Raw genomic sequence first — 27313 nt, 5'->3', positions numbered from 1 at the left:
TGTCTCTACTCTCTACTCAGTCTAGTGTGTCTCTACTCTCAGTCCAATGTGTCTCTACTCTCAGTCCTGTGTGTCTCTACTCTCAGTCCAGTGTCTCCACTCTCTACTCTCAGTCCAGTGTGTCTCTACTCTCAGTCCAGTGTCTCTACTCTCAGTCCAGTGTCTCTACTCTCAGTCCAATGTGTCTCTACTCTCAGTCCAGTGTCTCTACTCTCAGTACAGTGTCTCTACTCTCTACTCTCAGTCCAGTGTCTCCACTCTCTACTCTCAGTCCAGTGTGTCTCTACTCTCTGCCCTCAGTCCAGTGTGTCTCTACTCTCAGTCCAGTGTCTCTACTCTCTACTCTCAGTCCAGTGTCTCTACTATCAGTCCAGTGTGTCTCTACTTTCTATGAGCTCTCAGTCCTGTGTGTCTCTACTCTCAGTCCAGTGTCTCTACTCTCTACTCTCAGTCCAGTGTCTCTACTCTCAGTCCAGTGTGTCTCTACTTTCTATGAGCTCTCAGTCCTGTGTGTCTCTACTCTCAGTCCTGTGTGTCTCTACTTTAAGTCCAGTATGTCTCTACTCTCTACTCTCAGTCCTGTGTGTCTCTACTCTCAGTCCAGTGTCTCGACTCTGTCCAGTGTGTCTCTACTCTCAGTCCAGTGTGTCTCTACTCTCAGTCCAGTGTGTCTCTACTCTCTACTCTCAGTCCTGTGTGTCTCTACTCTCTACTCTCAGTCCAGTGTCTCTACTCTCAGTCCAGTGTCTCGACTCTCAGTCCAGTGTGTCTCGACTCTCAGTCCAGTGTGTCTCTACTCTCTACTCTCAGTCCAGTGTGTCTCCACTCTCAGTCCAATGTGTCTCTACTCTCTACTCTCAGTCCAGTGTCTCTACTCTCTACTCTCAGTCCAGTGTCTCTACTCTCTACTCTCAGTCCAGTGTGTCTCTACTCTCTACTCTCAGTCCAGTGTGTCTCTACACTCTACTCTCAGTCCAGTGTCTCTCTACACTCTACTCTCAGTCCAGTGTCTCTACTCTCAGTCCAGTGTGTCTCTACTCTCTACTCTCAGTCCAGTGTGTCTCTACTCTCTACTCTCAGTCCAGTGTCTCTACTCTCTACTCTCAGTCCAGTGTCTCTACTCTCTACTCTCAGTCCAGTGTCTCTACTCTCTACTCTCAGTCCAGTGTCTCTACACTGTACTCTCAGTCCAGTGTCTCTACTCTCTACTCAGTCTAGTGTGTCTCTACTCTCAGTCCAGTGTCTCTACTCTATACTCTCAGTCTAGTGTTCCTCTACTCTCTATAGACTCTCAGTCCAGTGTGTCTCTACTCTCTATAGACTCTAAGTCCAGTGTGTCTGCCCACAGCTCTCTACTGCCTGAGGTAAAGGATCTGTTTCTGGAGGCAGCCCAGAACAACAGGGACACCGACCCGGACCTGCAGACGGGCCTGGGTGTGTTGTTCAACATTAGCGCGGAGTTCAACAAAGCTGTGGAGGCCTTCAATGCTGCCCTGACAGTGCGGCCAGAGGTAAGACGGCAGTGTAAACACACAAACACTGTGATTGTCAATCTCACTGAGACGCACCGTACTGTCTCACAACACTGAAACACTGCATCTCACTGAGACGCACCGTACTGTCTCACAACACTGAAACACTGCATCTCACTGAGACGCACCGTACTGTCTCACAACACTGAAACACTGCATCTCACTGAGACGCACCGTACTGTCTCACAACACTGAAACACTGCATCTCACTGAGACGCACTGTACTGTCTCACAACACTGAAACACTGCATCCAAATTGGAGAGCTTTGAGCTGAGAAATCCAGTTTCATGAACTCCCATCTGATTCACCCTCCCTGCACTAGTATCTGCCTGGTGCAGCTCCAACCACTATCCTTTAACCCTGTCCCACAGCAGTGGCTGCTAAATCCACCCCCTCTACATTTGACTTGGTAATGCCCTCTCCCCTGCTGACAACTTAGAGCTGAATACAAGTGGAGATCATGATAGCTTGCTGCTTCGCACAAAAGGCTTGCTGCACCGTATCCCTGTATATGTTGATCTGCCCCCAGGTGGGAGACACATAACGATGGAGTCAAGGACGGACGTAGTGATGTAACCGAACCATCCTCAAATGATCCTTGGAACTTAAACTTAGCTTAGTTTTCACAGGGTGTTTTTTCACAGGGTGTGTTTTCACAGGGTGTGTTTTCAGATAAAAAGTGTGTAAAAAAAATAAAAATAAGATGTGTGTAAAAACACCATCACACCACAGTAGCTACATTACAGTCATTAACACACAAAAGATACAGGGGAATAACTGGCAAATTATGCACTCCTCTCATGAATGTTATATTGTGTTGATTCCAAGCTTGCCGTCCGTTTTTAATCGCAGACAAAATTCAACTTCATTTTATTTGCAAATCTTCTCTACCAAAGCAGGTACTGTCCCTTTCTGATTGGACTTCCCATTACAGTACACAACAATTAGCATTAACACGAAATATGTCACAATGCTAAACCGTTGTAGAGAAGAAGCATCGGATGGAGAAAAAAAGAAATCACAGACCACAAACCTTTCAACAAACATCTCAGTCGACAGTGGCTGGGTTCACAGACCACAACACTGTCTGAAACCAAATGTCAAAACCAACCACTATCCTACATGTCACCATTCTGTTCCTCCGGCTTTGACTCCTACCCCCTGTATGACCCCTCCAGGATTACCTGCTGTGGAACCGCCTGGGGGCCACGCTGGCAAACGGGGACCGCAGCGAGGAGGCGGTAGAGGCCTACACCCGAGCCCTGGAGCTCCAGCCGGGCTTCATTAGATCCCGTTACAACCTGGGCATCAGCTGCATCAACTTAGGAGCACACCGGTGGGTGAGCAGGGGGTTGGGGGGCTTGGGGGGGGGGTCTAACTAAGAGCCAGCTGGTGTTCTCTAAAACAGCACCTGGCACCGCAGCAGAGAGCTTTGAGTTTCTGCTCTGGTGGAGTCAGTGGAGTGAGGTGAGGTGGGGACACTGAGTAACATTGAGCCTAATAATGCTATCTCTTACAGTTGTATGAAGTTCAACCAACTATAATGTTACAAGTAACAGCAAAGTTCCTGTTTGAAAACGTATCAAACACATCAGGCCTGAACCTAGTAACAGTCGCTTTAATGTAGGTCATCATGATAGCAAACTAATCACATGGTTCTCCCTTTGGTCAAACCTTCCCTTTGTCTTTTAGGGAGGCGGCCAGTAACTTCCTAACAGCCCTGAGTCTGCAGAGGAAGAGCTGCAGTCAGCAGCTCTCGCACCAGGTCATGTCGGGGAACATCTGGGCCGCCCTGCGGATAGCTCTCTCCATGATGGACCAGCCGGAGCTCTTCCAGGCAGCCAACATCGGAGACTTGGACCTCCTCATGAAAGCGTTCAACCTGGACATGTGAGTGGAGATAGGCCTTGGAGACAAGTCTCTACTCTCCTACCAACAGGCCTTGGAGACAAGCCTCTTCTCTCCTACCAACAGGCCTTGGAGACGAGTCTCTACACTCCTACCAAATGCCAAAAACCCAAAGTGTACAGTTGGAAAGAGCTGTTTTGTCCAGATAATGACGAGTGTGTGGTCTATTTTGGCAAGCACTACAAAATCTTTACTACTCCTCAGTACCTCTGCAGTCTTCTTGAGTACTGTATGTGCTCGAAGAGTCTATTTTGCGATGGATTTGCACTGCAATTTGTGATTTCCCCGAAGAGCACAAGGACGGGCAAAGACTGTACAAGTAATGCCTTAGAGAACACAGTAATTAAAACTAACTCATTGGAACTGAGCGAGAGAGAGAAAGAGAAATGCTGAGAATGCTTTTGCTGAACAGTGTTGAGGTTTGACAAGAACGGTTTCCTCATCCAGATACTTTTAGTGTCCGGATTATCACACTGACCTAAAGGAAGGATTTAGTGAGTAAAATCAATAAAGACTACACCATAAACCGTGGGACTCGGAGACAGTTTTCAGCAGAGAATCAATATTCTTTTTTGGGGGGTTGGTTTTATCCTCGTTTCTGGAAGGAACAACACTGCATGGAAACTAAAGCATGTTCCTAAATGGATTCGGTGGCACTTGCCTGAACCTAACAAAAGCTTAAAACTTTCTTTCCTTTCTTGGACTCTGCACTTTGAAAAAGAGATAATTTCCTCTTATCTTAATGAAACGAGAGATTGTAAAGCCTTTCCTGAAACGCATGCTAAAACGAAATTGATTTACACTATTTTTATGGCAACCAATGTAAGCCATTTTCAGATTCACTTTTGACTTCCTCGAATACCTGGCATCCTCCGAATTCTTCATGTTTTGTGGTGTTTCCAGCTCATTTCACTTTACCCTAACTGGTTTGAGAGAAGCACACATTAGCTGGACAAGATGGACCCGTATTTTTCCCTCAGACCTGGTAATGTACTTCACACGTGTCAGAAAACACTTCCTGTTGAATCTGTTCATGTTGGTGGTGATGGCTGGGATGACCTTTAAAACTATCCACTCATGTCACATGACTAATGACTACATGAAAGGATTAAGCGTGGTAGCGAATGGATTTTAGAGGCCTTACACTCTTTTCTAGAACACAGAATCTTTGTGTAATAAGCTGTATTGTTTATCAAAGGCAGCACAAAGGCCACTTCGTAAAAGGTTATAAAACATGACATCAGCTCATGACAGCTCACTGACTTGCCTAGTTAAAGGTAAAATAAATAAAAAATTGTTTAAAAAAAATGTCAACGTCAGCTTTACCTAGTTTATACAGTGACATATCGACTTGTTCCCATACAAGCGTTTTATGTAGGAGGTTCTTTGTCATACTAATGAATGTCATACATTCCACAGTATCTACTACTCTAAAGTGTTACCAAAATATGCCCTGAAATAAAGTCAAAATAACTATATCCTCTTATGAGAGACTACTACTCTACAAGATCCCTACTATGAGAGAATTCTACTCTAAACACTATCCCTTTAAGTGTACTTAGTCGCTAGATGGCTGAGTAGTGTGCTTAGGCGCTAGATGGCTGAGTAGTGTGCTTAGTCGCTAGATGGCTGAGTAGTGTGCTTAGTCGCTAGATGGCTGAGTAGTGTGCTTAGTCGCTAGATGGCTGAGTAGTGTGCTTAGTCGCTAGATGGCTGAGTAGTCTAGAAGCGTCACAGATGTTAGTTTGCAAGTCACTCTGGAAAATGCATGCCACCATCATGTCCACCACTGTACTGTAGCAAGACAACCACTACTGTAGTATTGCACTGGCGTGTTAACCTGTCGGGCCTACTGTATGACCGAAGAAATGTGTTTGATTCAAGGATCCTATGCAAAAGGTCAAGTTTTATACTGCCATTTTTAATTATATAATGTCCCTGCCTGAGTCAATGCCCCTGCCTGAGTCAATGCCCCTGCCTGAGTCAATGTCCCTGCCTGAGTCAACGAACCAAAAGGAAAACTCTATCTTTGCTTTGAGAGAATGCTATCAGGGTCTGGCAGAGACACCATCGCCATGACAATTAATCTTCCAAAAATTGTACGCTTTGATGTCATGCATGGTTTGTATCAGCCAAGGGGATTGGGGAAATCTATCAGAAGACAACAACAAAAAAAAGAGTTGGCCAGTTGTTGCTTTATGACTAAGAACTTTTCATTCTCCATTTAAGTTTATGGGTATTTAGGGAAAGGTTTGGCTCGTTAGCAGAAATATTAGACGTTATTTAGAAAGAAAGTCAATGGGGCGAATAATTCCATGCAGACGAGAACACATGGAAACTACCATTCACACTAGCCAAAGCCTTCAGGTTTAGTAACCTTGGTGTGGAAAGGAGGTTAATTTCATTTCAAACTCATCTCCACACATTCGGTTGAGGCTGGCTTGTAGAGAGTGGTGGGGGGCTGTAATGTCAGATTCATGTTCTACTACTGCCATCTGCTGAAAATTGACTTTGAATTTCTCCTAAAGACCTTCTTGTTATGCCACCATACCCAAATTCAAGTTTACAGAGTGGTCCCCTTGTTGGCTAAATGTAAATGAACAACAGATTAATTTCATTTTTCGTTTGTATTGAATCTATTCCATTCAAATGATCTGAAAACGTAATGAATATTATTTTTCCACACAGGGAAAGGGTTGGAACAGTCCAGTAGCAAACGCAAGAGGAGGAAAACAGAGAAGTCTTTTGTGTATGGAATCACTGCTGCCATGATGTTTAAAACATCAAGGAGCCAGAGCCAACTGCAGAGACACAGAACATATGTGCACGTTGCTGGCAATCTGCATAGGAGGCTAGCTTTGAAGACCAGAAAACACAACGTCAAACTGTACAACGTCAAAGGCAACTGGGCCAACACGTTATGGCATCCTTCCATTTAGTCTCTTGCCCAACTACCCCAACAAGCTGATATTCCTTCACTCCCACTCTCCTCAACCCACCCAGCGAGCAAGTGCGGTTGAGATCTAGTTGTAACCAATCATGATCGTCACTGCGATCATGATTGGCTACTCCTTAGTGATTCATAGAACGATGGCTGAGAACTCTATACTGTAGATTTATATGGAAAATAGTATTGAGAACAGAATTGTTTTTATTCCAAAGTGTATAATTTACAGAAAATGTTTTCTGTCCCCATGCCTCCTAGTTGCCCTTACTGTCAGCAGCATATACACTGTAGTACAATGCTGAAACCAGGATTTACTGTACCTTGTGATTTCTTCAAAATCACTCTGATTTCTTATGGTCTAGTAAGCCTGTGCTTTTTGAACAAAAATAAAGTAGTTATGTAGAAGATTAAATTATTTTTTTAACAGTTTTTGAATTATTGGCCTACCAACTATATATATATATTACTGTAGAATTTATATTGATGTGTGTTGAGTTAGGATGCCCGATGACAAAGTACCTTTTCTAGAACAGTTGACCTTCTCAGGTGTGATGACCTAGCTACACCTAACATACTCCAGGTTGAATGCATGCTAGATCTTCTATGCTTCATTTTGAATGATCTTTTATTTTCATGCATGCAGTGCTTTTCTTTCCCCTAATTCTAAAAACAAAATATAGCATGATGTTACATAGCAATGTTTACAATCCACTTTTAAATCGTCTTCATTTTATGAAATGTAACATACCTATTGTATATTGTGCACAACATACAATAACAAAACATTTGCAGTGAATCTGGAGAGAAACCAAAAGTAGTGCTCTCTAACTGATAACCGAGGGCAGGCCTCGGCCCGCACGCCAACCGTTTGGCTAAAAGGGTTTCGGATCCTTTGGTGACAGTTGCATTACCTTGAAGTCTCTCAGGCGTGTGTACAACTGAACGACCACAGCGCTTTCTGTAATAGCATTAGGTCCTACAGTTTTCAATAATTGCTCTGTGTCTCGTGTACGATACATTTCATTGTACCCCGCTGGTTTACTCTGGTTTGTTTCTATAGCTGATATACAACTATGAATAGATCTATTAATATTTTTGATGCCTTAAAAAAATGAAATACTTTACAGTGTACTAACAATGCATTATAAATTCTCTCCCGATGTACCTAAAACACTAGTCAAGCATCAACACCTTTCAGACATATGATATGAAAGTTCTCTTTTAAAATAAACTTGTAATATATTCAAAGTGTCTCTTTATATTTGTTTTTGAATATATATTTTTATAATTGCATCGACTGCATGTCTACCAAGGTGTATGTATTACATTGTTCGATACTTTATACTGCAGCTCTCCTTTCCTACTAAATCACAACCACCTCATTTATAATAAAATACAAAAAAACCTGTACCCAATTAAAATTCTACATGAAATGCATGCTATTCTACTGTTTATGAAGTAAAGAACTGGAGAAGCCAAGAAATTGGACCCCTTGAGGAATTGTCATCATGATGAACCATAACCATGCTTGTTTCTCAGTGACAATACACTGTGTCAAGTGTCAAAAATGTCAAGAAATGTGTAGTTTATTTGACAGTACCAGCGGATATATTGTTGTGATAACCATGTATTCACATATTCCATTACAATACTGATATCCCAAACAATATTTGGATAAATACATACATTACAAAAGTCTACATTAAATAATCCCTTCAGGGAAACTGTATGTAATGAAAACTACAGAATTGGCAAAAAAAGGAGTAAAAACAGGTGAAGTACCATTGACCATTTAGTTAAATTACATTAGAAAACACACAAGTACAATTGTACAATCCAAATGACTAAATGTCAACTTTTAGTGCACATGCCGACAGTACGAAGGCGTTTTGTGACACAAAAGTTGAACCGTTACCATTCACAACCTCGTTACCATTCACAACCTCGGGAGACAGAGCGAGTGGTGGAGAGGGAGAGACAAGGGCTGAGGAAAAAGGCAGAAGACGAGGGCCTAGATTTAAATCAGATCAACACTGCATAGCTGGTGTTTTGGCCATGTCGGAGGTGTAACTGTATCAGAGCTGGCAAACCGGTGAGCAGCGGTTCATGTGGTCATTGTCACGAAACCAGACCAGTCCCATTTGCGGTAAAATTCACAATGAGAAAGCGTAGGCTATATAGAAATAATGACTCAAATTTTAAATCATATTATGGAATAATACGGATTTGTTTCAGCCTAACTGAGGTGTAGATTACAACACACATTCCAGTATTCAAACTTGTAAAAAGGCTACATGGGGTTATTACTAGTGCGACGCGGTGCATCCAATGGCAACGTGCACGATCGGTATAACGCCGAGAGCCGTTTGCTGATTTGACAGCGCCAACGCAGTTAAACCTCCGACATCGCCTAAATAAAAACAATGAAACTGCTATTCAGTTGTCGGTTATTGCGGGTTAAGGCAGAACTGATAGAATCTAGCCCCAGACATCCTGCATTACAAATCTATCCACTGTAAATGGAGCGCGAGAAGGTGAGAGGTCACCCTGCCAGCCTAAAAGAGGATGAGTGCCAAGGTGGGAGGAGCCCCTGTAGAGGACACATGTAAAGAACTAGAATGCATAGAACACCCCCCCTCTCCTCAGCAATCAGACCTTTGGCAGTGAAGTAGGCCTAGTTTCATTGATTATACAAACTGCCAAAATCACAAAGGGCCACTAGGACCAGTAATGGCAATCTCACATGGAACAGAGGGATTCACTCTATATATTCTATCCCTATAAGAAAAATAATCACGTGTGGAAGGGAGATCGCAGTAACACAAAGACTTACAGAGAGACCATTAAGAATCCCCACTGCATAGGCAAAGTACACAACAGCAATTTATCAAGGAGTGTCTGACAAGGATGGGAGATCTTGAGGGCTCGATTTCAGGGAGAGGGGGAATTGTAATCTTCTCCCAAACACAACCAAAGGCTCTAGTAAATCAAAACCATTTTCTGGGTTCCTGGTGTGGGTCCAAAAACATGATTCATCCTGCACAGCAAGAAAGTGTTTGACTTTATATGCAGTTTTAGTTTCTTGAAACCCTTCATGTTGTGGAGTGCTTTAATCTAATTGTGCATTATTACAATGCAAGAACAATCATGTTGATTATTTCAGGAAACCTGCTTTGATTGAATAGTACCCCAGGTAAGTATTATTTGATTGGATAGTTCCCCAGGTAAGTATTATTTGATTGAATAGTGCCCCGAGTAAGTATTCTTTGATTGAATAGTACCCCAGGTAACAATTATTTAATTGGATAGTTCCCCAGGTAAGTATTATTTGATTGGATAGTGCCACAGGTAAGTATTCTTTGATTGGCTAGTTCCCCAGGTAAGTATTCTTTGATTGGATAGTGCCCCAGGTAAGTATTCTTTGATTGGCTAGTTCCCCAGGTAAGTATTATTTGATTGGATAGTGCCACAGGTAAGTATTCTTTGATTGGATAGTTCCCCAGGTAAGTATTCTTTGATTGAATAGTACCCCAGGTAACAATTATTTAATTGGATAGTTCCCCAGGTAAGTATTATTTGATTGGATAGTGCCACAGGTAAGTATTCTTTGATTGGCTAGTTCCCCAGGTAAGTATTATTTGATTGGATAGTGCCACAGGTAAGTATTCTTTGATTGGCTAGTTCCACAGGTAAGTATTCTTTGATTGGCTAGTTCCCCAGGTACGTATTCTTTGATTGGATAGTGCCACAGGTAAGTATTCTTTGATTGGATAGTGCCCCAGGTAAGTATTCTTTGATTGGATAGTGCCCCAGGTAAGTATTCTTTGATTGGATAGTTCCCCAGGTAAGTATTCTTTGATTGGCTAGTTCCCCAGGTAAGTATTCTTTGATTGAATAGTGCCCCAGGTAAGTATTCTTTGATTGGATAGTGCCCCAGGTAAGTATTCTTTGATTGGCTAGTTCCCCAGGTAAGTATTCTTTGATTGGCTAGTTCCCCAGGTAAGTATTCTTTGATTAGATAGTGCCCCAGATAAGTATTATTTGATTAGATAGTGCCCCAGATAAGTATTCTTTGATGGAATAGTGCCCCAGGTAACAATTATTTGATTGGCTAGTGCCCCAGGTAATTATTCTTAGAAAGAAAAAAAAATATGAGAGGGTTTTTGATATGTAACATTGCACTCCACTACCTTGTCGATATGTAACAAGTAACTGTAGGCAACGCTTCGTTTGTACAACTACGCCGATTGACAAACTGTCTTTGATCGAGTGGCTGTATAGGCTCAGGAGAAGAAGACATCCTAGTGACACGGTGCATGAGCAGAGAGTCTTTGAGCAAATGGTGAATACAGTATCAATACATACACAAGGGTTGGTGACTGTGTGTCAGTAAGGTCTTTGATATGTGATAGATTTGAGCATTAACTCTGAAGATAGGTTTTGGTTGCAGTGAGCACCATAAGGAATACATTCAGCACTGCACCACGTCTTAAAAGCACGAGAACGCATTCTGAAACAAGTTGTAGGTCGTAACCTACAGTACATGGTGTATTCTAAAGAGAAGAGATTCCGTCCCAGTGCATATTGCTATAATAATAACATAACACACGTTGGATGTGTTCAGATGCATACCATTCTGCATTTAAAAAGATGGTGGCGTATTGAATATGAATACAAAACACGGTAACATTTAAGAACTACCATAATGGGCAAAAGTTTACCTCATGAGTTAGTGTGTCTGTCCTTCCATAAAAAAATTTAATCATATTAGACGAGCAACCAAAGTGGGTCTCCTTCGAATACTGTATACAATAGCAAAATATTTCTAGATATTATGCAAAACTGGAGTGGGCCTTTTATCAAATGGATTATTAAAAAAATGCTGCATTGCTAGTCATCGTGGCCAATCTGATCTGAGGAAAATGGCAATCCAAGGCATGTTCCACTTATGTGTAGAATTATATGTGAAGCAACAATGGTATGAATGCAGTATGAATAAATCGCAACATGGTCTGAGGGACACTTTGAAAATAAAACACATTCAGCCCATGGCTTTTACCACATTCAAGAGAAGCAAATAACATCAGTTTGTGGTATTTGATCCAAGGTAGCTGCTATGTTAGTGTTCTATTTCTCTGTGAAAAGCAAGGATTTAAATAATCTGTCAAAAAGTGCTTTCAGATTTCAATAAAAACAACATTCTCCTGTTCTGGTGGGAAATGAAATGGACTTGACTCAACTTGATTAGACCAATTGTTACCGTTTCTTCTCTGAAGCCCAGAAAAACCAGGATGTCATCTGCAAGTCAAAACCAGACAGATATGAGACTGTTATGACACCATAATTACGTACATCGGACTCTCCAATAAGGATATTACATATTCATGGGTTCCAATGTGTTAAGTGTTCATCATAGACAAGAGTGTTTTTTCAAATGTGTTTCCCTATTCTGAAACTTGCTTATGCTGCCCATTTTTCTGCATCCAATGCCATTATGTTTCTATCCTGCATCACATGTTAAAGGAAAATACCACTAAGAAAACTATGTTTTAGTATTTGTTTCATTACGCCACAGTTGATACATTCCCAAAATGTTTTGTAATTCCGCGATCAAGTTTTCAAGATCTAGAACTGTCAAAACACCGTATGATGCGTTTTTCATCATATGATTTGTCCTAACTAAAAATGTATCAACCCCTACAGAAATGTCCATTAATTATAATCCCCACAATAATTCACATTTCCTGTGGCTACAGGATTATTTTCCTGCTGTGGTCAAATTAAGATCCTACATCTGTACATGCAAAGCTCCTAGCAGCATTGAGATTTTTTTTTAATCGAGTTTCGCTTTAGAGTTTTAGTTCCTGGCAGTGATGCGTGACCACTTCAGGACCATGCTCCACGTTTATAAAATGTAGCACTTTATTAATAAAAATACTGTCACAGTAGCTGAAGGCATAGAAAATGAATAGGATCTGATAGGATAATACTATAGGTGTAAAGCACTCCAATAACAAAAATTGCACACATCCCTCTGTACCGACAACGTAGACAAAATAACACGTTCCAATACACAAAAGCACACGATTTTCACAGTGACATACAACAACAAAAAACACATTGCTTTGCCTTTTTTTGACCGCACTTGAAGTATGGAAGCATTTTCCTGTTGCTCTTGAGTGACTTGGATGAGTTGAGTGGGTCCTCTCGTTTCATGGCTGGTCTGAGGCGTAAGTGTTTCCATGGTTTCCACTGATGTCATGGTTGTCCTCTGTTTTCCAGGCTGTGGTTCTCTAAGGTTGGAGGGTGGAGTGGAGGGGGTTCTAGCAGCTAGACAGCCGACGGTAAAGGGGGGAGGGGGGGCTAGGTCTAGCAGCTAGACAGCTGACGGTAAAGGGGGAGGGGGGGCTAGGTCTAGCAGCTAGACAGCTGACGGTAAAGGGGGAGGGGGGCTAGGTCTAGCAGCTTGACAGCTGACGGTAAAGGGGGAGGGGGGGCTAGGTCTAGCAGCTAGACAGCTGACGGTAAAGGGGGAGGGGGGGCTAGGTCTAGCAGCTAGACAGCTGACGGTAAAGGGGGGAGGGGGGGCTAGGTCTAGCAGCTAGACAGCTGACGGTAAAGGGGGGAGGGGGGCTAGGTCTAGCAGCTAGACAGCTGACGGTAAAGGGGGAGGGGGGGGCTAGGTCTAGCAGCTAGACAGCTGACAGTAAAGGGGCGGGGGGCTAGGTCTAGCAGCTAGACAGCTGACAGTAAAGGGGGAGGGGGGGATAGGTCTAGCAGCTCGACAGCTGACGGTAAAGGGGGAGGGGGGGATAGGTCTAGCAGCTCGACAGCTGACGGTAAAGGGGGGAGGGGGGGCTAGGTCTAGCAGCTAGACAGCCGACGGTAAAGGGGGGAGGGGGGGCTAGGTCTAGCAGCTAGACAGCTGACGGTAAAGGGGGGAGGGGGGGCTAGGTCTAGCAGCTAGACAGCTGACGGTAAAGGGGGGAGGGGGGGCTAGGTCTAGCAGCTAGACAGCTGACGGTAAAGGGGGGAGGGGGGCTAGGTCTAGCAGCTAGACAGCCGACGGTAAAAGTAGATGTAGCCCAAGTCTTTTGGAGGCCTTTCTGACAAACACACTTTATGGTCATTGAAGATCACCCATCTGACGTAGGGGGGAGAATATAGCATAGGTAACACATTGTTTTAAAACCTCATCTTATACGTTTAGTTTCGTCTTGATTTCTACATGCCATATTGTAGATTACTGATTAAAACATGATCTAATCAGTCTCTTAGGACAGCGTTTCCCAATCTGGTCTGTGAGGATCACTGGTCGATCAAAGATAATACTTGATTGACTACAAATATAGCAAATGTGATTCAACTCGTCAACTAATGATCATGCCCTTGATTAGTTAAAATCAGGAGTGCTAGTGTTGGAATAGATCAAATATGATGTGCATTGCAACGACTGGTGGTCCCAAACGACTAGTTCGGAGAAGTCTGTTTAAATCATTCATTTGAAATCCTTCATTGTGAAAGAGATTGTGGTTTAATCATCTAGCAGAGATCAACGGAGAGAATGTAAACTGTGACGGACTTACCTTCCTTCCTTTTTGATATGACATACATAACGACCAGACATCGTGGACGCTCCCATGTGGCTGATGAAAGCAAAAAGCTCGTAACCTGTAAAACAGGAAGTCAAACCAATCAACTACAACTCCCTTGTCAACAGAACAGATGCATTTTGCCTACAGTAAAGCCATAAGGAGTAGCTTGTAAAACTGACTCATAAAACAACTATCATTTTCAGCAACTATCTGATCCCATCTCTAGTGTTCTCGGATGTGTTTAATCCTCATCTGATCCTATCTCTAGTGTTCTGGGATGTCTTTAATCCTCATCTGATTTTATCTCTAGAGTTCTGGGATGTCTTTAATCCTCATCTGATTTTATCTCTAGTGTTCTGGGATGTCTTTAATCCTCATCTGATTTTATCTCTAGTGTTCTGGGATGTCTTTAATCCTCATCTGATTTTATCTCTAGAGTTCTGGGATGTCTTTAATCCTCATCTGATTTTATCTCTAGAGTTCTGGGATGTCTTTAATCCTCATCTGATTTTATCTCTAGAGTTCTGGGATGTCTTTAATCCTCATCTGATTTTATCTCTAGTGTTATGGGATGTCTTTAATCCTCATCTGATTTTATCTCTAGTGTTATGGGATGTCTTTCTTACCTTGAAAGCATGCAGATGGTAGTTGGAGAGACTGTGGTCCATGATTTCTATTTGTGAGCTCAAAATAAAAAATGCTGAGACCCTGCATAGCATGAGTCTCCTCAAACATGCTATGAATTTACATGTTCAATTGAATTAAAATCGTAAACCCAAAATGTGATGAAAGAACAGTGCGCTTACCTTCCTTTTACAGAATGGTGTTAGAATGGAAGCGAAAGAGTAGCCCTTCACAATTGATTTTGTTCAGCAAGCAGTGAGAGAACATTGACTTTGTATTCAAAGCAGCTCCATGTGACACATCTCTATGTGTGGAACTCTTCTCCTTCTGTCATTGTGCTCATAATGGTTATGGACAGGACTGGGGAGGGTGGGGCTGATCTTAGATCAGTGTATGGGGTCAGAGGTCATGCAGAGTCACTCACGTCCGGGTCCGTCTTTGATCCGGGGGCCCGAGGCATCCTGGTCTGGGGACAGCGTGGAGTGGCTGTTCGTGTTTGCGTTGGAGAAGGTGTTGTCGTTGGGCTCCATGATGTCAGACATGTCCAAAAGGTCGTCGCTGGCCTCCTCCTCCTCCTCCTCCGGGTGGGTGAAGATCCAGTCCAGAGCCCTCTCCAAGTTGTTGTTCTGAAACAACAAATGTTATTTCACAGACGTATTTCAGCTGGTGTTTACTGGTAATAAGTAGTACTTACTGGTATTGGTAAACAATTCAACACAAATGACAACCAACTTGCTTGTTTCAAATAAAATAAAAAGTTCATAATTGGTAGAAAAAAAAAGGTTTCCAAAAGTGTTCTTCGACTAGCCCCATAGGAGAACCCTTTTTGGTTCCAGGTAGAACTCTTTTGGGTTCCATGTAGAACCCTCTGTGTAAAGGGTTCTACATGGAACTCAAAAGGGTTCTACCTGGAATCAAAAGGGTTCTACCTGTAACCAAACAGGGTTATTCAAAGGGTTCTCCTATGGGGACAGCCGAAGAACCATTTTAGGTTCTAGATAGCACCTTTTTTTCTAAGAGTGTATGCTAAACTGTCATGTAATTACCATTTTCATTAATGTATCTGATAATCAGTGGCCTTGTGTTATGGACATACAGTAGAATATGTTTTCCTGTCTCCCCTCAATCTTCTCTCAAACTCTCAGAAGATGGACAATTGTGACAGGCATGCTTCACCAGTATGTAACAGGATTGACTGGCATGCTTCACCAGTATGTAACAGGGTTGACTGGCATGCTTCACCAGTATGTAACAGGATTGACTGGCATGCTTCACCAGTATGTAACAGGATTGACTGGCATGCTTCACCAGTATGTAACAGGATTGACTGGCATGCTTCACCAGTATGTAACAGGATTGACTGGCATGCTTCACCAGTATGTAACAGGATTGACTGGCATGCTTCACCAGTATGTAACAGGTTTGACTGGCATGCTTCACCAGTATGTAACAGGATTGACAGGCATGCTTCACCAGTATGTAACAGGATTGACAGTTACAAAACCAAAATGTAACAAGATTGGTGACATCAAAATAAATAATCCAACACCACTCTCATTCTCCATGTATGGTCAATTCCCTCAATTAGCCTCAGCCTTTAATTCAAAATAGAGGCGTGATTCATTCACCACAGAGACGCCACGGGGGGGGGGGGTGATCTGATGCTGCCTGCTTTTACTGGCCATGCCCAGACAGGCAGACAGACAGGTCAGTGAGGTCGAACACTTCCTGCCTGCTCACTCGGATATTATGATACGATATTATTAGAAGACCCTCTGCTGTTTCACAGCCCTACTCCACTCACAAGGACCCTTGGATTTTTTTATGAGAAAAGTCTGGAAGGCAAGGGGTTTAGGGGTGTTAGGGACGGTAAACAAGGAAATCAGGGGGTTTGTTTTGGTAGAGAGTCTGTTTTATGCTGACAGGGCAGGTGACAAAAAGAAACAGAACCACTATAATGTAATTCTACTGGTATATATCGTGGTGATATACAACTCATAACGTAATTGAATACATTTGTTATTTCCTGGCTTAAATGAAAAAGGTACATTTGAGGAACACACAAGCAAACACATCAAAATGACTGTGCTATAGTTGCACGTATGACATGCACCAATCTGACTCATAGAACTGAAAAGAGGAAAGTGCATAGCTAGACTCATTGCTCTATTTGTAAACAGAATGTAGAACAGGGATCTCAGAGCCACCAAGGACATGAAGGGGTTATTAAAATGGCTAAATATCAGCCAACAAGCTGGCCAGTCATGTTGTTTATAGCACAGGGAGCAGGGTTCTCAGGTTCTCCTGACTCCAGGACGGTTCGGTACTATAGGATTCTCAGGTTCTCCTGACTCCAGGACGGTTCGGTACTATAGGATTCTCAGGTTCTCCTGACTCCAGCACGGTTCGGTACTATAGGATTCTCAGGTTCTCCTGACTCCAGGACGGTTCGGTACTATAGGATTCTCAGGTTCTCCTGACTCCAGCACGGTTCGGTACTATAGGATTCTCAGGTTCTCCTGACTCCAGCACGGTTCGGTACTATAGGATTCTCAGGTTCTCCTGACTCCAGCACGGTTCGGTACTATAGGATTCTCAGGTTCTCCTGACTCCAGCACGGTTCGGTACTATAGGATTCTCAGGTTCTCCTGACTCCAGGACGGTTCGGTACTATAGGATTCTCAGGTTCTCCTGACTCCAGGACGGTTCGGTACTATAGGATTCTCAGGTTCTCCTGACTCCAGCACGGTTCGGTACTATAGGATTCTCAGGTTCTCCTGACTCCAGGACGGTTCGGTACTATAGGATTCTCAGGTTCTCCTGACTCCAGCACGGTTCGGTACTATAGGATTCTCAGGTTCTCCTGACTCCAGGACGGTTCGGTACTATAGGATTCTCAGGTTCTCCTGACTCCAGGACGGTTCGGTACTATAGGATTCTCAGGTTCTCCTGACTCCAGCACGGTTCGGTACTATAGGATTCTCAGGTTCTCCTGACTCCAGCACGGTTCGGTACTATAGGATTCTCAGGTTCTCCTGACTCCAGGACGGTTCGGTACTATAGGATTCTCAGGTTCTCCTGACTCCAGGACGGTTCGGTACTATAGGATTCTCAGGTTCTCCTGACTCCAGCACGGTTCGGTACTATAGGATTCTCAGGTTCTCCTGACTCCAGGACGGTTCGGTACTATAGGATTCTCAGGTTCTCCTGACTCCAGGACGGTTCGGTACTATAGGATTCTCAGGTTCTCCTGACTCCAGGACGGTTCGGTACTATAGGATTCTCAGGTTCTCCTGACTCCAGGACGGTTCGGTACTATAGGATTCTCAGGTTCTCCTGACTCCAGGACGGTTCGGTACTATAGGATTCTCAGGTTCTCCTGACTCCAGCACGGTTCGGTACTATAGGATTCTCAGGTTCTCCTGACTCCAGGACGGTTCGGTACTATAGGATTCTCAGGTTCTCCTGACTCCAGCACGGTTCGGTACTATAGGATTCTCAGGTTCTCCTGACTCCAGGACGGTTCGGTACTATAGGATTCTCAGGTTCTCCTGACTCCAGCACGGTTCGGTACTATAGAAAGCAACTCCCCATCATTCCTACAGCATATCAATGGCACTATTTCTGCCCATGATGTGTCTAAAATAGAAATAGCAAGTCCAAGATCAGACAGAGAAATATAATATATTGGTTAAACAGTGTTTGGGAAATGAAACTACCTAAAACATGATAAAGCTCTCCCTTTCCATTCTTTCCATATTTTGATACTGTTTATTGTCCATTCTCCTGAATACAATACATACACCTCTACATTATGCCAACTCACATTTGAACAAGCTTCATTAAAAACGACCGAAGCCCTACTGCCTACTGAATGCATCCTGGACCACGTCCTGGGCCAGGACAATATGTTTGTGTGGTTTTCACCAGAGTGAGTGTGTGAGCAGCAGGAGAAGAAAGAGAGCCACTGACCGTGGCTTTGAGGGCCTGGACCGTGTGGTGGCGGGGGAAGCCCATGGACGTGAGGATGGCGATGCTCTCCTCCGGAGGCTGATTGTCCAGGGGGGTGGCTGCAAGGCCCAGGCTGGCCATGGAGGGGCCTGCCTCCATGAAGGAAGGCAGGGCCAGGGGCTCAGCAAAGTCTGGAGAAGAGGACAGAAAGAGAGAGAGAGGTCAATGAGTGTCGGATTTGGTAAAAAAATTGGTAATTGCTAATTTGGTACGTCAGGCTTATTTTTCTTTGAATATAGGTTTCGCAATGGTTAGGATGTTTTAAGAATAAACTTGTATAAGTGGACTTTTATTAAAAACGACTACATATCAGAGTTGTGTCTGTTGATGTTGTTCACAGGCTCATCTGACCTCTCATTGGCTAGAATGGTTCCACCTGACCTCGCCTCCTTCCGCTGACCTTCCATCTACAGATCATCTTTGATCCTAATAAGTAATCGCCTATTCAAACAAAGGCCAAATCAGGAAGAGCACCCTGGTCGATCAGTTAAAAGGACTGTTGATATGATTAGAACAGAAATAACACAGGGTACAGAAAAAGACAGGTGGAGGAGAGTTTACAGTCAGAAAACGACTGCCCCAGTAAATCTCGGAGAACATTAATACTGAGGTCATAATAATGCAGCATATCAGGCTGGCTGATGCCTCATGCATATTAAAAAGCAATTCGAAAAGTTACAATACAACACCGTCTTTGCAAGATGTCAGTTCTCTATAAACATGTTATACCCTAGTTTGAACCAGTTGAGGCCCAATTCATTTACATAGTTATTACACACGTGTGCAAGTTGACTGTGTGCTCTCAACCACATACATTTAAATAGAGCGTTATTAAACAAACCCACAAACACGTGTACATTCCCACACGTGTACTGTGCATGCATAAACACACTCAATATTTGTAATATTTTGAAGGAAAATCATCGTGTCTTGCAAATATGTCTCTGCCATGCTCCTGTGGAAAGCATTTTTATTTCGAATTTCATCAAAACAGAATGTCAATTAGCAGAACTTAAAACAAACAAATGGACACAGCTACACACACACACACAAGTAATGAAGCCTGAAAAAACATGTTTTTGTTGTGTTTTTCTGTGTTTTTCTGTCTTAAGGTAACCCCTTGTTTACCAACGGATAACTTGTTATTTACTTGAACAGTGTCATTTCACGATTTGAGGATTGCTAATAAGGCGTTGTTTATGTGAGAAAGGTTGTCGTGGTAATGCTACATTCACACCTAGGTGGGGAAACCTAACAAGTCGCAGGAATATTCATTTACCCCATCATACAAATCTGCAGGGAGCTATTTAGTCATCTTTTGACAGCTTGCTGGGAATTGGTGTGATGTAATGAGGAAGGGACAAACTATTCACACAAAAGTGTCATTAGGAAGTAAATATGAAAATAGGAATTTAAATCATGGATAGCTTTTTATATATAAATATATATTTTTTTTTTTTTCAGCCCATTTCAAAACAAAATGTTAGGTAAATAAGCATTCTTCATGCACACAGGAGGATTATTTCCCAGAGGCGGGAGGAAAACCTTTTCGTCCAGTGGTGATTATGTCAATTATTATTATGGAGATTAGATTATATTTTTAATCTCTGCCTGTTTTCTCCCCCGAAATCAAAGGTTTAACTCTCCTTTAAGAGCTCACAGGTTTAAAACAACTTATCAAATCCTAAAATATGCTTTTATGATCAACAGTACTACCTGCCAGAGTAGTAATGAACAAGAATGAGAATGGACGGCCTTGTTGGCGTTTTGTCTCTTTTGTTACTTCTAATAATGGATAGTTCATCTCTGGTCCAATAATATCTCTCCATGCTAAACAAGGAAGTAAAGGAAGTGAGAGTTGTGATAGGTCAAACAGCTCGAGGAGTGTGTTAGTAAACAACTATGACCACAGCTTTCATTACCGTTGCGCCTGCTAGGAATAAAATGGACATTTCTTCCAACTGTCTATGTCAAGTTTCCAAAACTTGTGTCCTTTTGTCTTGTGACCTATTCATCTTACTTTTAAGCAGAATACAACTACCTGAGCGCTTTAGTATTGGACATTAAAACACCCTATTTATATTGTTTGTTTAAGCAACAAATAGAGTTACAGCATGTAGTTATGGTAACCCATGGAGAATTATACAACGATATTAGCCCTGAAGGAGCCAGAGCATCAGGGTGACAAAGTATTCTCTGACAACTCAGCCACAAAGGACAACTGACACACACACACACAAACACACGCACAATCCCTCTGGCACACTGGCCTGTCTCCTGCTCTGACACACATGTCATTTCAGTGATGTTTCAGTGCGTGCACTGCACACGCCCACCATACCCAGAAGAGGCTGGGAAATCGGGCTAGATTAACATCCATGTGGTACAATCTGTCTGTGTGTGATGATCTCCTAGCTCTTACCAGGCTCCTCCATGTGGGCTATGATCCAGTTGAAGGCCATTTCAGGGCCCATGTTCCCTGTGTAGTAAACGGCCTTCCGACAGGCCTCCAGAGGGAAGCCCATCTCCGCCAGCTGCATTGCCGCCGACTCGTCTATATCTGGGGCTGAGGACAAGCAAAAAGCCAGCGCTTACGAATCAAAAACTCCCTAACAAACAACCTGCCCCACAAAAAAAGTTTTATTTTTTGCGAGTAGGCAAGTTACGAAGAAGTTGCATCAGCTGTTGGGTTTGCGTCGTCAGGCTTATATCGTCATTACTGCAGAACTCAGAATAACAGTTGTTCCCTTATATCGTCATTACTGCAGAACTCAGAATAACAGTTGTTCCCTTATATCATCATTACTGCAGAACTCAGAATAACAGTTGTTCCCTTATATCATCATTACTGCAGAACTCAGAATAACAGTTGTTCCCTTCTATCATCATTACTGCAGAACTCAGAATAACAGTTGTTCCCTTCTATCATCATTACTGCAGAACTCAGAATAACAGTTGTTCCCTAGTTGTATATATATATATAAGGGTATGATGGAATACTTACAATCTGAGGAGTTCATTGAGTCATCTGAAAAGTAAAGTGAAGAAGAAGTGATTATTTTCAAGGTACAACATAAATATGTATTTTTGACTAGCTAAATCCAACAGTGTTTATACAGCATCAAACCTATTAGATGAATTCTCTCAATATGTTGTTGGGGGGGGGGATCTAACATGGACCTAAACAGCATCCTTACAATTCAGGTCACACTTCAGTTTTAATAACAAATGTTGTTCCACTGAAAACAAGTATTGACTATTATAGCTCAAAGGCGGTAAACTTATTTGTACAGTTTTTTTTCTATTAAAAACTGATGTACCATATGGTAAATCAATGCTAAATCCGTAAAGCTAATTGATGGGAAATGATGCATTTCAAGGTTAAAAAAGAAACTTGCAAAATCAATCAGAAGTCCTTAGGCGTTGTCCCGAGACAGAAATGTAATGAATATCTATTGATACAAGTCCAGGAACATGGGCTGGTGTTTAATATATGATTTTTGAAGCTGCTCTGACAAAGGCTACATAAATCCCAAAAGCCTTATAAACAACATTGTGAATCACTATTTGCATTATGTAGGTAGGACGGTCGGACCTCTCCCTCAAAGATAGGATATAAGATATTCAAGAAAACAAATCTCCAACTGCTTTGTTAAGTTTTCAGCAACAGTCCATAAGACGAGATCTCATATGAAAGTTTTCAAAAATCACTCCATTGAAAAACACCTCTAGGTTCCCCTTGGGCATTACCCGAAGCAACACTTTAGGTAGGGGGAAGACAATCATTTGGTTATACTCGTCTGCTGAAATAAAAGAGTTTTAACTTTTAATAAAGCCTGAGTCACAGTTTAAAATCAGTTGAGCTGACAGTTTTATGTCATCAATCTAGCAAGAGGGCAATATTTTATTCATGTAATAGTGTCCTCCCTCTAGAAAGCTATGACCTTTGGCTTTTACCTGGAATTGTTTATTTATGTCTGAGAAAACAACTTTTCAACCCATATGATCTAGTACACAATAAAAGTATAATAAAATATATACAAATGTAAAACATTGTTAATGAATAAGCCTTTTCATTCTTTACAATATGTCCATATATAGTTCAAATCTGTTTTAGGATCATCTACCCAAGATATTTCACCTTCTTTATGACTTTCCCAAACATATCATGACATTAGTGATGGTCAAAATCATTTGTGAACATCTAAATTAACAGTGTGCTGTCCTGTAGGTGAGAAAGGTGAGGTGAGAAAGGTGAGGTGAGAGAGTCTATGTAAAGGACTCCATTTTGTCATTCTGAGCATACGCAATGTGTCTGCCTCCGACGTAAAATAAAATGTTTGACTTCCACACAAAATTACTTATTTTGTTATTTTAGGTTTAAGGAAGTGTGTAGGTTAGAGTCTTTAATTTTAGAGCTATGAAAGTTGTGTATTTAGATCTGCCTGCTCGTGACAAATTCAGCAATTGCTTTGCCATGTCTGTGCCGTAAAGCGTTCAAGCTGGATAGATGTTTTTATAATGACCGCCTATTTGACGTAACTTTGCAGTCAAGTGATATAAATGGAGGTAATGATGCAGCTGACCACCAGAGGGAGGAAAATACAAATGTATTCGACAGAGGATGTTTACAAGGTCCTAGCAAGGTCTGGATGGCTGTCTTCTGACTTATAAAACGGTGGGAAATCAATAAAATAAGGTGTGTAAACATATAGATATTTTTGTAAGTAATTCTAGAGCCTGATGTCAGGGACTTTCAGCTTAAACAGCCATTGTATCAACAGAGCACTACAGAGATATTTATTGCTTGCCTGGAGCACATTTCAAGTGTTTTGGGGTTTAGGACTGTACAGCACATAATGTGCCTGGTACCTTCTAAATTATTAACAGTGCACTGTTGCTAAATCCATACAAAACAACCGACTCTGAAGGAAGAATGGAGATAAAGATCACAAAGAGAGTAGACGGGCATACTGAGCACATCAACTACAAACAGGCTCACATTTAAGGGGAAGAGAGGAGGGGAAAACGGATAGTTAGCATCCCAGGACCCCAAGTGGCTGGTGAGACGGATGACAACGTGTGACAGATTTAGCTTGTCCCAAACACCAGCTTTCCTTTAGGACCAAGACCATTGGTCAGAAAGTCAAGACCTGCTTCCACCCGGCACACTTGAAAGTGACCCTTACCTCTGGTGTCTTCAGGCAGAACGATGGGGGGGGTGAGGTCAGGAAGCTCTTCCTCTCCTGCCTGAAGCCCTGTGCCCCGGAGTCGAGACAGGTCCAGGAAGTCTGGTACGTCTATGGACAGATCTGTGGAACAACAGTAGGTCAGAGGTCAAACACAACTAGGATGTGTTCATAAAGCACCAAATGGACAAACAGGGAGGGACTACCGGAATTTGTCCAATAATCAATGCTCATTTTAGTTCTGTTGCAAAACGTTTTTGGTTGTGTGTCCATATAAATGCAACACAGATTCTACTACAGAATGGACTGGAAGAGGAGAAAACCAGACCGGAGAGGACTTGGGCATGAAGATTCCAGAGGATTACACATGACCAAACTGATAGCTTTCATGTTCACCACTAGAGCCACAGTACCAAACACAAGATGTAGTGTATCAGTATCATAGGTAGGTGTTAAAGGCATATTCCATCTGTACAGGTAGCCCTGCACCACGGGACTCAGCTTCATATTAAACACATGGAAACATCACAAGATCAAGAGCCACGAAACTCAAAGAAACCAGACTTGATTAATACTTCAGACGACTAAGATGAAAACCAGACGAAAAACAGGTCTCAATTGTCAATGGCACAATGCAAGAGTAACCTCCTGCTTATAAATAGTTAACCTTCCTCAATCCTTTGCATTTTAATTTGGGAGTACTTAAAAACACAGGTAGAGCAAGAGCTTAGATAACCGTTTTTTCTCAGGGCAGTGCATCGTCTTCTAGCCTGGATCCAAACTAAATAGTTCTGTTTTACTTAATGAAATCAGTCTTCAGTTCAGTTCGGCTCCAGACTGTCTTGTCTGTGTCCTCAGTGGACCTCAGAGAAACACAGTGTGACAGCGCCCTCTGCTGGGGATCCACAGAACTTACTTAATATAATACGCTACAAGGAGAGAGTGTATTCTACTCCTTCAATGAAAAAAACATAAAATCCCTTAATGCAATTTCACAATGCGGGTAGCCACAAAAGTTGAACATAAATCAGCATCCTCTTGGTACTAGTGAAAATCGTAGATGCAGACAAGACAAACCATTTGTGGAGAGACATCAGTTCTCTTACTCACCTAATTTCTTTGGAACCCAGTCAACCCCAAACGTGAATTTCTTAATCTGCACTACCAGATACTCTGGGAAGGAGGCGAAACGGGAAGTCCTGGAAAGAGGAGAATAGTATAGAAAAATAAATTAAAGAAGAAATACCTTTCACAAATGTACAAGATTAAAAACTTAAATGGTAAATGTCCCCCTAGTTTACATTCTATGTACCAATATATCAGCTTTAATATTGCAGATAGATTGTGGCTTCTATCAATGTAATTGTCTGCATGTTACAGTGCAAAATAACTTGCAGGTGCAGGGTACAAAAATCAAAGGCATGAAAGAAAGATCCCCACACACTGCTGAAACTGAGGAAATGTTCAATAGTTTGTGGCATTGACCTTTCTTCAAGGCCTTTGACCAGGACCTTTGCTTACTTGACTCCAGCTGACTTGGCCTGCAGTGCTGAGCTCCAGAAGTCGGGGACGTTCTCTGGCTCTGTGAAGGCCTGCAAGCACGCTGTGAAGGGGATCCGGGCCCTCACAGGCTCTGGAGGGGCTCTCATGTTTTCCTCTGCCTCTCTTCGCTTGGCCTCATACGCTATCAGCTCCTCTGTCACACAAACACAAAGCTATTTAACACACCCTCCTGAAATGCTGTTGTTGTCGTCAGACTCAGGTGATTGGGGTTTAGTGATTGTTGTCTAGGACCAAAAGGCTCCTTAACAGCTTCTACCCCCAAGCCATAAGACTGCTGAACAATTAATCAAATGGCCACCCGGACTATTTACATTGACACCCCCCTTGTTTTTACACTGCTGCTACTCACTGGTTATTATCTATGCATAGTCACTTCACCCCTACCTACATGTACAAATTACCTCTAACCTGTACCCCCACACATTGACTCGGTACCGGTACCCCCAGAATATAGCCTTGTTATTGTTATTTTATTGTGTTATTTCTTATACATTTTTTTAAACTTTTGTTTATTTAGTAAATATTTTCTTAACTCTTATTTCTTGAACTACATTGTTGGTTAAAACCTCTACAGGATCGGTGTAGAGGTCCCCCGCGGGACGTTTGAGCTAACGTAGGCTAATGTGATTAGCATAAGGTTGTAAGTAACAAAAACAATTCACAGGACATAGACATATCTGATATGGGCAGAAAGCTTAAATTCTTGTTAAGAGGTTTTAAGGGCTTGTAAATAAGCATTTCACGGTAAGGTCTACACCTGTTATATTCGGCGCATGTGACAAATACAATTATATTTTTACATAGAACATCTTGAAATGCCTTTGTTTCCCAACAGTGAGGTATCAGTTATGTGTCAGAATCTATACTATGCAGTCTTAAGCATTTAAAAACACACAAACACCCACCCCGGCATTCTGAGATATCGATCCTCCATGCCATTTGAAGAGGAGGGCCGTGGGGGAGCCAGCAGCCCTGCTGGTTCTCATGGGGCTGGGCCAGCTGCCGGTGGGACCTTACCTCTGTTGGAGGCAGCCTCTATGGGGGCCGGGAGCTGCATCAGGTAGTCCACCTTCTGGTTGTAGCACACCTTCTGCGTCTGGCAGCACTGCACACGCTCCTCCACCAGGTAGCGGAAGACATCGCTGGGGTTCTCTGAGCCAGCACTGTTTCTCTGGAGAGAGAAAGGAGAGAGAGAAAGAGAGAGAAAGGAGAGAGAAAGAGAGAGAAAGGAGAGAGAAAGAGAGAGCGAGAGAGAGAGAGAGAGAGAGAGAGAGAAAGCAGAGAGAGAGAGAGAGAGAAAGAGAGAAAGAGAAAGAGAGAGAGAGAAAGTAGAGAGAGAGAGAGAGAGAGAGAGAGAGAGAGAGAGAGAAAAGAGAGAAAGCAGAGGGAGAGAAAGAAGAGAGTGAGAGAAAGAAGAGCGAGAAAGAGAGAAAGGAGATAGAGATGTAATGTTTACTGTTCATTTTTATTGTTTATTTCACTTTTGTTTATTATCTACTTCACTTGCTTTGGCAATGTTAACAATGTTAACAGAGCCATTGAATTGAATTGAGGGAGAGCGAGAAAGGAGAGAGCGAGAGAAAGGAGAGAGCGAGCGAGAGGAAGGAGAGAGCGAGCGAGCGAGAGGAAGGAGAGATCGAGCGAGCAAGAGGAAGGAGAGAGCGAGCGAGAGAAAGGAGAGAGCGAGCGAGAGAAAGGAGAGAGCGAGCGAGAGGAAGGAGAGAGCGAGCGAGCGAAAGGAGAGAGCGAGCGAGAGAAAGGAGAGAGCGAGCGAGAGAAAGGAGAGAGCGAGCGAGAGAAAGGAGAGAGCGAGCGAGAGAAAGGAGAGAGCGAGCGAGAGAAAGGAGAGAGCGAGCGAGAGAAAGGAGAGAGCGAGCGAGAGAAAGGAGAGAGCGAGCGAGAGAAAGGAGAGAGCGAGCGAGAGGAAGGAGAGAGCGAGCGAG

The 27313-nt window shown here is 42.7% G+C and overlaps 2 protein-coding genes across 7 annotated transcripts in view; one reads left to right on the top strand and one right to left on the bottom strand.

Annotated features, from left to right (window-relative positions):
• The window catches only part of LOC106574138 (PEX5-related protein), a 180177-nt gene extending 172541 nt beyond the window's left edge, over positions 1–7636 (top strand). For 3 of the 4 annotated variants that reach the window (XM_045697394.1, XM_045697396.1, XM_045697395.1), the window contains 3 exons: positions 1349–1511; positions 2712–2869; positions 3226–7636. In XM_045697394.1, coding sequence (XP_045553350.1) covers positions 1349–1511; positions 2712–2869; positions 3226–3427 — 523 coding nt within the window. In that variant the 3' untranslated portion in view covers positions 3428–7636. The remainder of the gene's footprint in view (positions 1–1348; positions 1512–2711; positions 2870–3225) is intronic. The other variant, XR_001321480.2, reaches the window with a different exon arrangement.
• Positions 7637–13245: 5609 nt separating this feature from the next.
• The window catches only part of usp13 (ubiquitin specific peptidase 13), a 38139-nt gene continuing 24071 nt past the window's right edge, over positions 13246–27313 (bottom strand). For 2 of the 3 annotated variants that reach the window (XM_045697392.1, XM_014149765.2), the window contains exons 12-21: positions 26388–26541; positions 25329–25503; positions 24918–25006; positions 23808–23930; positions 21623–21646; positions 21041–21184; positions 18580–18749; positions 15032–15233; positions 13975–14059; positions 13247–13532 (exon numbers count right to left, since the gene is read on the bottom strand). In XM_045697392.1, the coding sequence (XP_045553348.1) occupies positions 13436–13532; positions 13975–14059; positions 15032–15233; positions 18580–18749; positions 21041–21184; positions 21623–21646; positions 23808–23930; positions 24918–25006; positions 25329–25503; positions 26388–26541 (1263 nt within the window). In that variant the 3' untranslated portion in view covers positions 13247–13435. Of the gene's footprint in view, positions 13533–13974; positions 14060–15031; positions 15234–18579; positions 18750–21040; positions 21185–21622; positions 21647–23807; positions 23931–24917; positions 25007–25328; positions 25504–26387; positions 26542–27313 lie in introns of all 3 variants that reach the window. The other variant, XM_014149766.2, reaches the window with a different exon arrangement.

This window comes from Salmo salar, chromosome ssa16, assembly GCF_905237065.1.
Source record: "Salmo salar chromosome ssa16, Ssal_v3.1, whole genome shotgun sequence".
NCBI classification, from domain to species: domain Eukaryota; kingdom Metazoa; phylum Chordata; class Actinopteri; order Salmoniformes; family Salmonidae; genus Salmo; species Salmo salar.
Note: the sequence above shows the minus strand (reverse complement) of the source record. Positions and strands in the feature narration are given on the sequence as shown.